Source organism: Astyanax mexicanus, chromosome 8, assembly GCF_023375975.1.
Source record: "Astyanax mexicanus isolate ESR-SI-001 chromosome 8, AstMex3_surface, whole genome shotgun sequence".
Lineage (NCBI taxonomy): Eukaryota > Metazoa > Chordata > Actinopteri > Characiformes > Acestrorhamphidae > Astyanax > Astyanax mexicanus.
In genome coordinates this window covers 11,076,582-11,088,846 of record NC_064415.1, presented here as the reverse complement: position 1 = coordinate 11,088,846, position 12,265 = coordinate 11,076,582, and the positions used below count along the sequence as shown (strand labels likewise).

At 35.5% G+C, this 12,265-nt stretch overlaps 1 protein-coding gene across 1 annotated transcript in view; it reads left to right on the top strand.

Annotated features, from left to right (window-relative positions):
• Window positions 1–3,154: 3,154 nt before the first annotated feature.
• The window catches only part of LOC103025815 (histamine H3 receptor), a 39,164-nt gene continuing 30,053 nt past the window's right edge, over window positions 3,155–12,265 (top strand). The window contains exon 1 of the mRNA XM_007254607.4: window positions 3,155–3,535. Coding sequence (XP_007254669.3) covers window positions 3,289–3,535 — 247 coding nt within the window. The 5' untranslated portion in view covers window positions 3,155–3,288. The remainder of the gene's footprint in view (window positions 3,536–12,265) is intronic.

Genomic DNA, 12,265 nt, shown 5'->3' with positions numbered 1-12,265 from the left:
CTTCTTCAACACGCAAAACATTTTAATTAAGCTAAACTCGATTGTAAAATGAGAAAATTGATTCAGGCTGCGCTTCATTTAATTATGCTGCACATTTTCATTCAATCAATCCGAGTTAGCATTTAGAGACTGCAGACATATACAGAGCTCAGCATATAATGCATCTGAAATTAATTTTTATTTGAGTGCATGGAAAGCTTTTTTTTTTACGTCAGCTGTGTTTATTCTGTAATGGCAATGTATGTATGTATGTATGTGTGTGTGTGTGTGTGTGTTGAGAATCCCGAACCTCACATCTGCTGTTAGGAACTGTACACCTGCTCGGAAGTCCTTTCTGTGATGTGCGCTGGCCAGATGTTCACGGGTGCAGAGGTGTTCAGGAAATAGACGTGATAATGACTGGGTATGAGATCCTCACCTCGGCCCATTCATCTACACAGTTTCATCTTTTTCTAGCTTTTCCTTTCATTTTTTTCTGCAGAGCTGTCAGACACATCATACTATATAAATCTTGAGCAATATACAGAGCAAAGTATATCAATCAGCCATAACATTAACACCATTACATAAAGACAAGGACCAAACTACAATGGCTACATCATGACTTGGTCAGAACATCTTGAAAAGGCATCTAATTAGAAGGGTCTTATGAAGTACTGTGCCTACCAGGAAAGGATGAAAGCTCATGCACACCTAGGGGTCATTGGTGTGATCCATGGTGCTCCCATCTCTCAAATAACAGCACTCAGAGGTTTCAAGTAACAAAGTACAAATACTTTGTTGACTTACTTAAATAGAAATGTTGATTATCTGTACTTTACTGAAGTATCTTACGTTCTGGCCCTGTTCCGTATCTTTCCTGTTCTGTCTACATGTTTTTACTGCCCTCCTGTTTGTTTCTTTATTTATCTTCCCCTGCACGTGGCCTGTGTGCCTCCGTGTCTCTGCCCCAGTCCTAAGTTTCTCACATGATACGTTTGTAGCTCCGCCCCCTCGTTACCTTTCCCAAGGTGTTCTTAGTTTCCTCAATATTTATAGCCTTGTGTTTCCTGTTTCCTTTGTTGGTTCTTGTAAGTTTCTACCTCTGTTTGGTTGTTGGTATTCCTAAGGTCCTAGTCTCTACGTATTCAATGTTTCTAGGTTTTGTTTACCTCGTTTTATTTCTCTTTTGTTATTGATTTTCTGTTTTATAATAAATTACTTGCATTTGCTTCCGCTCTCCACGTCCTCTACTTGCTCCCTGTTCCAACCTGACAGATTAGTTATTTTTAAAAAGACTTTTTACTTCTACTTCACCAACATAATTCTTGTCAACAACATGGCGTCTATCTATCTATCTATCTATCTATCTATCTATCTATCTATCTATCTATCTATCTATCTATCTATCTATCTATCTATCTATCATACATACATACATACATACATACTCAATAACTTTCTGTTATTTTCCTTTACTTTCCTATTCTACTGATACCCCAGTTCTCCTGATTGCAGCCCATGATCTAGGATCTTGATTGCATTTGAATCAGTTGAAAGATGGAACAGCCACATCCCACCGATATTTTAGGAAGTCACCAGTGGTACCCAGTACAAGGGTCAAGTAGGGAGAACTTTCCATTTGGACAGAAACAACTTCCTGCTATGCCATCTGTGTTTGTTTGAGTTTGATCCAAGAGCCACCTAAATTTATACAAAAATGCATGGAGGAATTGTTTGAGCTCTCTGCCAATCTGTGAATGATATAATTAGGGCTTTATATGAGCATTAAAAGTGGCCTAGAATGGAAATCTGTGTTTATCTTAATATAGTTGAATAATGAGAGCAAACTGTGAAGCACAAACACTCTTCACAGTTTTCTCTTCAATCAGAAAAGAAGTAAGTAAGTAAGCTGTATTAATAAAACACTTGTTTTATAAAGCCTGCACTGACCAAAGTGCTGTATATAAAAGGTTTAATGGCTACACATGAATACATACAACCAAACACATTGGTTTTTGTAATGTAAGGAGTAGTAGGAATATGTGAAATTGTGTGAATATGTAAGGAGTATAAGTTAAAAGGTGTCTAAAAAATTATTAGTCCAGTAAAGTATAGATAACCAACATTTCTACTTAAAAAAGTTAAAGTATTTATACTTTCTTACTTGACACTTCTGACAAGAAATGAATGTTTTGTTTACCATAACACTAGTTTTATTCTTTATTATTATTTGGGGTTAGCTCAGATCTGCAAGAATTCATTAATATATTATTGTTAATGATATTTTAGAACTGTTAAAAAATAGATTTATAAAAGATAACTATTCTTATTCTTAGCAAAGTATTAGTGCATCTAAAAAAAAATAATGTCATTGAAAAGTTACTTTATTTCATAAATTCAGTTGAAAATGTGAAACTCATATATTATATAGATGTATTACACACATAGTGATCTATTTTAAGCGTTTATTTCTTTTATTATTGATGTTTGTGGCTAACAGCCAATGAAAACCCAAAAGTCAGTGTCTCAGAATATTATATCTTCTGAGATGATATCTTAGAATATTATACAAAACCAGTTGGTACTTTTGGCAGTGTGGGCAATGTGCCAAGTCTTGCTGGAAAATTAAATCTGCATCTCCATAAAAGTTGTCAGCAGAGGGAAGCATGAAGTGCTGTAAGATTTTCCATGAAAATTCTGCACTGACTTTGAACTTGATATAACAAAGTGGATCAACACCAGCAGATGACATGTTTCTCCAAACCATCACTGATCACCAGTAAATTTTACATTTCATTTGTAAATTAAGGGATCAGAGTCTGGAGGAAGAGTGGAGAGACACACAGTCCAAACTGCTTGACGTTTAATGTGGTTTAGATCACTTTGTATAATACATCCATATAATATATAGGTTTCACATTTTGAACTGAATTACTGATATTAAGTAACTTTTTAATGATATTTATTTTTATTGTTTAGATGCACTATTATGTGCAGGTGTGAACTTCTACAACCTTATAATTCCCACCTGTTTTCCTCCCAGCTCCACGAGGAGTGAGTCTCTGTTCTAACCAATGGTTGAGCAGGTGGGCGTGTCCTGTGTGAGTAAAAGTGGGTGGGGGGTGTAAAGATATGAGGCTACAGTTTGTTCTGTGGCTGTAGATCAGATCAGACAGACAGTAGATGAGTGAGGAGGAGCTGCTCAGTGTGCTGGAGATGATCCTCAGACATGTCTGAAGCTCTACAGGTGAGGCTGGGGGTGCAGCAGTGCTGTGAACACAGGTGAAGCCTCGGTTAGATGAGCAAATGGGGAACAGTGTTCTGGAGGTGAACATCAGCCGGGACTATGTGTATAACAGCTCGGCAATGATCCGGCGGGACTTCGCCTTCACTGCGCCGGTGCTCGCGCTGCTGATCGCGGTCATGGTGGTGCTGATCGGGGTCATCGTTCTGGGGAACGCGCTGGTCATCTTCGCCTTCAAGATGGACAGGAGTCTGAGGAGACAGAGCAACTACTTTCTCCTAAACCTGGCCATCTCTGACTTTCTGGTTGGTAAGTGGAAGTTTTGACCATAGAAACAAGCTGGCTGACCAGTTAAGCTCTTGACCATTATTGGGTTTGATGGTAGGGATGGGCGGTATAACCCTAAAATAATATTACAGTATTTTGTGGCATTTTTTATTTTCTTGGTGATATAAAAAATGAAAATGAAAAATTTCATCAATATTAATATTACAGTTTTCTTTAGTAGTTTTATATACCACAAAGCTAAAATGCATAATAAATAGTGCATGCATATAAACTGTAAGCATAAACAATTAAAAGGAAACAGACAGTGCTTTCAATGCTCTTAATCATTATATGGAGTTTTTATGGTGTTTTTTAGAGTTTTGTGGTTTAGCTGGTCTACAAACATGATCAACCTCACCAAGCTAGACAACCAGTATGACCATGTTTGTTCATGCTTGTTGGCCATGATCACCATAACCAAGCTGGCTGACCAGTTAAGCTCTTGACCATTATTGGGTTTGATGGTAGGGATGGGCGATATAACTTTAAAATAATATTACAATATTTTGTGGTATTTTTTAATTTCTCTATGATATAAAAAATTAAAATGAAATATATGCAATTTCATCAATATTAATATTACAGTTTTATTTAGTAGTTTTATCTACCACAAAGTAAAAATGCATAGTGCATGCATAAAAACTGCAAGCATAAACAACTAAAAGAAAACAGACAGCGCTTTCAATGCTATAAACATGATATGGAGTTTTTTACACACTAAGAAAAGTAAGTACATATTTGTACCTAAAAGAGTACAAAGCTTGTCGCTGGGGCTGTACCTTATACTGAGGTACAAAAAAGTACCTTTCAGTGAAAGTCCATGTTTGTACTCATATTTTTGTGCCAGTAAAGATTATAAAGGTTATAAACATTATCATCAACTGAATATGTGTCAAAAACTTGATGATCCAAAATTGTCTGGCTTTCAAATGAAAAATGTGCAATTAAAATATATATATAGTGTTTATTAGTACAGTGGTACAGAATACTGAATGTACCTTTTGTCTGGTTAAATGGTACAAATATGTACTTATTCCTGCTAGGAAAGACTTTGTACTTCAAAGGGAACAAATCTGACCCTGTAAAGACCAATACTGTACCATTGAGGGTACAATTATAAAGAATGTACTTCTGAGTACAAAAAAGTACTCATATCGTACCTCTGTTTTTTTTAGAGTGTATGGTGTCAAAAATGTTTCTGATATCAATGTGTACAAAGCTGTATAAAAGACCTATTTAATGATGTTGTTTGTCTGCAAACATAATCAGTATCAGTAAGCAAGACCATGTTTGTCAATGCTAATCATCGATCAGAATAAGCAGCAAGACCAAGCTAGTTGATCAGTTTAGCTCTTGACCAGAATTAATTTTTTTGTGTGTTTTTTGAGTTTAATGGTTTAGCTGGTCTACAAACATGATCAACCTCACCAAGCTAGACAACCAGTATGACCATGTTTGTCCATGCTTGTTAAAAACAATGAGCGCCTTAACCAAGCTGGTTTACTGGTTAAACTTTTAACTATTATTGGGTTTGATGGTAGGGATGGACAATATTACCCTAAAATAATATCACAATATTTTGGGGTATTTTGTATTAAAATATTCTTGGCAATATGAAAAAAAAACAGATTTTTTAAATATAATATATAATAAGAAAATCATGAATTGTTAATGCACATAAACTGCAAGCATAAACAATTAAAAGAAAATACAGTAAAGAGCTAAACATATAAAAAACATACAGTGCTTTTAATGCTGTTATCATGATATGCATTTTTTATGGTGTCAAAATGTTTCTAATGTGGTATTAATGTGCACAAAGCTAAATGGAACACCTATTTGATGTTGTTGTTGGTCAGCAAACAAGATAAGTATCACCAAGCTAGAACGCCAGTATGCTCCAGTGTGGACCATGTTTGTCCAAGCTTGATGACCACATGGACTACCATAATCAAGCTGGTTTATCAGCTTTAACTATAGGGTTTGATTTTGTTTGATGGTTTAAATGGTCTACAAACATAATCAACTTCACCAAGCTAGACCAGTATGGTCCAGTATGACCATATAGGATCATGTTTGTCCATGCTTGTTGACCACAATGACCGCCATAACCAAACTAGTTTACCAATCTTGACCAGCATAGAGAATATTTTTTGTTGGAGATAAGATATTTTGGTTGGTCATAAACTTGACAAACCTGGCCATGCTAGACAACCAGCCAGACCATACGGATCTACGCTAATTGACCAGCTAGACCACGTTGGTTGATTATTTTTAAATCAATACACTGCAGATATTTATTGTATTTACTTGCAACATCAGCTAAAACCAAGCTTGATTGGCCAAGATTGACCAAGCCAGTTAACCAGTTTAACCAACCATAACTAAAATCAAATACAACAAACATAATGCAGGAAAGGAGCTGATTATAACTAGCTATTGTAGTTTACTAGTGTACAATATGCTTTCATAGGATTGTCAACTTTTGAACTACTCTGGCCATCAAAACCCAGCTCAGTTAATCTAAAACCGGCTACCAATAAAAACTTGTGTTGAGCTGGATTTTTCAGCAGGATATTCACCCCTTTATCCTCTCCCTGTCTCGCCGGGTTTGTCAGGGTCAGCTATATTTCCTGTCTGCTCTTCTGGGAACTGGGAATAACACCAGTTTCAGGCGGAATAATTTTGCATGTATTGCCCAAAACATGATCATGGTCTTGGTAAGAACTCTCTAAAAAGTTACACAACAAGATTGTTGGGCTTATTTCTTTCAGTCCACAGAATCTGAGCTTATTATTAACAAGCTTCTGTGAACCTCTGGGAGATGGTTTTTATATATTAACCATGAAACTGTGAGAATTGTGTCTTGATGTTTTTTGCTGTGTTTTTTTTTAGAGATGGGAGCTTTCAGATGGCAACTGTAACAAAACTAATATTAAAATGTAAAGTATTTATACATTTAAAAAAGCAGCAACTGTTTCTGTAATTTTACACAATATCCCTGTTGTTATGGTATGATAGGGTTGCCAGAAAATGTCTGTAAAACATTCATAACTGTGTTGTTGTAGCTAAACTCTGTTGGTTAAACATTACAAAGAAATGCAACATTTACGTATATCATGATGATTTTATGAAGAACCCTTTAAAAATGGCAACTTTGCAGAATAAGGAAAAAAGCTTCTTAAACTTAATTTAAATTTATAGTAATTTCATTTTGGAGCATTTGCTATTGGCCAAATTCATCACAATGTGAAAAACAACTTCCAGACTCACATTATGTCCAAAAGAAAATTTTGAGATTTATGCAATACAAAAAAAATGCTTCAGCGCAATGATATAAAATTAAATATTGCCGTTTTTAGTAGTTCTAAAAGCAGTTAAATCATTTTTTTGCAACACAAATTCTGCTTTTCAATAAATCAGTTTTAAATCCAAACAAATGCCTATGCCAACATGATTCTTGTATCACCCTATTAGCATTAGTAAAAATGGAGATATATCCAATTTTTGCTTCAGTACACTGATGTAGAATTAAATATTAGCATTTTTAAGAGTTTTAAAATCAATAAAATCAACAAACTGATATGTTTCTTTGCAACATCGCCTAAAAATGTTGCTTTTCAATACCTTTTAAATCAAATATCAGCTCTAAATCTAAACATGTGCCCATGCCAACATGATTCTTATATCACCATGCCCTGTTAGCATTTCTATTGGTGGATTCATCACAATGTGAAAACCAACTTGCAGATTCACATTATGTCCAAAAGAAAAAAATAAGATATATACAATACAAAAAATTGCTTCAACGCAATGATATAAAATTAAATATTAGCGTTTTTAGTAGTTCTAAAAGCAGTTAATTCACTGTTTTTTTGCAACAAAAATTCTGCTCTTCAATAAATCAGCTCTAAATCTAAACATATGCCCATGCAGACATGATTCTTGTATCATCATACCCTACAAGCATTAGTAAAAATGGAGATATATCCAATTTTTGCTTCAGTACACTGATGTAGAATTAAATATTAGCATTTTTAAGAGTTTTAAAATCAATAAAATCAACAAACTGATATGTTTTTTTTCAACATCGCCTAAAAATTCTGCTTTTCTATACCTTTTTAATCAAATATCAGCTCTAAATCTAAACATGTGCCGATACCGACATGATTCTTGTATCACCATACCCTATTAGCATTTCTATTGGTGAATTCATCACAATGTGAAGAACAGCATTGCAGATTCACTTTATGTCCAATAGTAATTTTTGCTTCAGTACACTGATGTAGAATTAAATATTAGCATTTTTACGAGTTTTAAAATCAATAAAATCAACAAACTGATGTTTTTTTTTTGTTTGCAACAAAAATTCTGCACTTTAATACATTTAAAGCTCTAAATCTAAACATGTGCCGATACCGACATGATTCTTGTATCACCATACCCCTCAAATTACCATGTATATTATATTGATGTGTGGATCCTTCCTACTGGAAGCAGAATGAAGTAAATCTAGTTGTATATAATATCCTATATGTGTGTAAATGTATGCCTGAGTGCGTGCTGAGTCTGTGCTGTGTAATTAAAAGCTGCTGCAGTGTTTAAAGGTTAGGTTTTTGATTTTTTGGGCTGTAGTTCTGTCTGTCAGGGCGGCGTCCCGCTGTCACTCGCCCGCGGGCTCTGTGTGTTTCGTGATTGAGCCGACACTCAGCGAGCAATTCACTCCAGCACCCTCATCCTCAACCTCATCCAGGCTTTAGAGCAGGAGGGGGTGAAGGGACCTGCCAAAGCCTGTCCAGCGTGAAGACACACACACCTCCCAGTTTAGTGATCTGTCACTCATTTCTCTTCCATTATAACAAGTGTACGAGAGTCAGATGGAAATATGCAGCCTGGTATTATTTGTTAGAAAGTGTCAGCCTCTCTCTATTCACACTGAGGTGATTTCATTCTTCACTAATACTCTAGGATGGGGGTCAGTTAATGAACAGCCCACTTTCCATTCCACTCGGGAGATCTCCTCTGAGGAATCGCAGAACCGAGACTGAATAAAACAGACTTCCATGAAATTCCAGTGGAGCCAAGACGTTTATAGGCAGTTTGACAGTCACAGCGGTGTCCAGTTTCTGCTTTATGTTCTACTTTTCCACCTTTAACCGCCAAGTTCTGCTTTTAAACTCAGCAGTTAAACTCAGCTCATCATTCCACGAGTTTCTCAAGAGCACAAACACTTAACGATGTGTCAAGCTGGATTTATCACAGTGTGTATTGTATGATGAATAACAGAACGGTTTGTGGATACATGTGAATACAAATATGATGGCCTGTTCTTAAAAAAAAAAAAGGTGCTGCAAAAATAGTTCTTTAAGCAGTGCAATGGAGGAAGCGTTTTTGGTAAAGAATCTTTACTTAAACTACTTACATGTGTAAAGTCCCTGCTGAAAAAACATCATAGCCATCATGGCTAGTTAAGCTGGTTGACCAGTTTATCTTATAATCAGTATACCATTAGATTTTTGTTTGAGTTTGATGATTTAGCTGGTCAACAAACATCATGGACTTGACCAAGCTGGTTGAACAGCATGACTAGCATCACCACTATGCCTTAAACTGTTACTCTCCCACACAGCCTCTCCTTGTGTAAAGTCCGCTGAATAGTAAATAGTGAACGATGCACAGTGACTTAATCTTCAGCAAGATGATGATGTAGGTCTTTGGAGCTCTGGAGGTCTGTGGGTTGACTATGACTGTTCTCACCATCCTTTTCCTCTGCTTATCTGAGATTTTTCTTGTCCTGCCACTTCAGGTCTCATGCACTGTGGACAGACACTCACGGATAAAAACGACAGCGTTTATAACAGAAGGGACTAGGCTTACAAGAGTTGTGAGGGACAGGCAAGGTCAGTTACAAAATGGCAGCAAATGTAAACAACGTACCAAAAGAGTGGTCAGGCAATGCACGGTCATACATGGTAAATTCAACAACACAAGGGAGAAGGCAATAGAGAGGTACAAAAAATATAAAAACGGTCAACGGGTAATGAATAGAATGGGCAAGGCATTAATACAAAATGAGTTTGTAACGATGAAAACAAAACAAAGAAACGCATCATAGAAGAGCTAGGAAAACTATATTTAATATTTAGCACTGAACTAAGCAAACAGAAGGATATATACTAGGAAGAACCAGGTGAAGCCAATTAGTACCCTGGAGTGCAGGAACGCCGTAGCATCATGTGATCAGTGGAGTCAGAGAAGAACCGTGTGGGTGCATGCTGGGAAGTTGAGTCTTTTATAGAACAGTTCAGAGTAGGGCTGTGCCATATCGTATTGTACGCGATAATATCGCCAACATTTTTTAATATTGTAAACAATATTTTACCCTGAAATATCGTAACATATCACCCACCCCTAATTATCACATCAGGGTACTACTTTTTTTACTGTTTCAACAAAAGAAAAAAACACACTGTTCTCATTGCCCATTATATGTCTACTAGAGACAGATTATATATGCCCAGTATTATTTATTTTACTTTAATTCTGGATATATGGAGATATTGGAGTGCATTATTATTAGTATCATGACATTCTGGATTATTGACTTCAGTTACAAATCAGATACAATTATTTTATTTTTTAATATCTCAGTTAGGGGTATACCATATTATATCATTTTGTTGCAGTAGTGTATTCTTGAATTGTTTTTTTTTTATTCAGTCTTTTGTCATATCTGTATCGTTATCGCCAAAATACAATGAAATATTATGATATTATTTTAGGGCCATATCGCCCACCCCTTATTCAGAGTCTTGAGCAGGCAGACTAATCATATAGCTGGTCTACAGACAAAATGTATTAGGTTATACGATTTATATAGTGGGGAAAAGTGGAAAAATTTGGTCTCGTGTTCATCTTTTAATGTCAAACACAAATGTGTTCGGCCTACATCCTACAATAAATGGATTGGTTTCAGTATTTCAGTACTTGTGGAGGGAGGTGTAGGTGTACAGCTGCAGGCTAATACATGTGGTAGTGGTATGGTAGAGTGTGTGTGTGTGGGTGTATGTGTGTGTGTGTGTGTGAGTGTGTGTGGGTGCTGATAAAAGTATATCAAGCAACGTTGGGTCGAGCGTGATCCACCAACCAGAAATATCCAGTCAGGAGTGGCTGTGTGGTCGGAAACTGACCGCTGATAAAAGGATACAGGAAGGACAGTAATGTGGAGCTACAGTACCTGGTAGAGCTCTCTGATACAGGCTGCTTATATGTGGTTATGTATGTTGATTTTAACTAGATCAAGTGTGACATTGAATGTATAGTATTGTATTCCACATAACATACAGTGTGTTCTCAGGCAGGTATACACACATATACACACATACACTCACAGCTATTAAGCTGCACCTGCTGCATTTAAAATGTCTCAATAACTAATAGAACAAAAAGCTGTAAACAAAAATATAGATGTTTCAGATCTGTCAGGGAAATGAACATTCAATATAAATAATTCATCATATATTTCAGCATAAATAATTAACTGTTTTCAAATATCAGTGCAGAAAAACTAGACAAATATAAATAGATAATTACAGATGAATATTTACCATGTTGATCATGTCCTCTCCACGTAATTAGTTGCAGTAATTGCAATGCAATTAAACAGTAGTATGAATATTTAAACCCACATTGTAATGTTTTTATCACATGTAAATGACAGAAAATCCTAATACGAAATTAGGATCTCAGACTTTTGAGCAGTAGAGTGTGCTTTATTAGTATTTATTATCTCTGTCCCCTGAGATAATTGGATTCTAACATGTTTTGATCATTAAGGTGTGCTTCAGTACACACCTCTTCTTATCATTCAATGTGTTTTCTTTCTTTTTATGATGTTATTTATATTATAAATGTGATATTAAAGACTATATTAAAGCTATACAGGAACACATGCTGAATTACTCTGTAAAAAAGAAGTGTTTAAGAAAGCAGAACATGTTCTTCTAAGTAGCACATGTATCTTTGAGGACAGATCTGCACACTCTTGGTAAAATTTGAGATTTTAATCTCAGTGTCTTCATGAGGGAGAGTCACCTGGAATAGTTTTCTCAGCGTCTTGAAGGACGTTGAAGGAGTTCCTGGAGGTGCTGAACAATAGCTGCTGCTGAAGCTCCAGCTTATCCCAGTTAAATCATCACAAATCACCATCTCAGTTCATCAGGTTTAGATCAGGGGATTCATGTGAAGGACAAAGTCTTGTAGGAAATATATTAAATAAAGAAGTAAAGAAAAATACTGAATGAAAGGGTGTGTTTTTACTTTGAAGACCTTTGCATGAAATTGATCAATTGATTAGATAAAAAAAAAATCTCTAAGATTTTTCTGTTAAATTAAAACAGTTGTATTCCTGAGTGAAGAGGGGATAAAATAGTCAAATAAACTTCATTCATCATTGTACTGGCAGGTGCATCTGTGCAACATATATATTCAACATATATTCATTCTTAAAATAGTGTCCTTTGGTAGGTTTATTGAGTGTAATTACACTCTACATTTAGACAGTATTACATGAATATTCAAAATTAACAATAGTATACTATAATAAAAAAAAAACTGAATTATTTTACATTAACCTGCATTAAAAGTACTCTTCCACATGCTCTTTGCAATTATACATTCTCACCACAGAGGTCACTAAATCACCAAATCCAC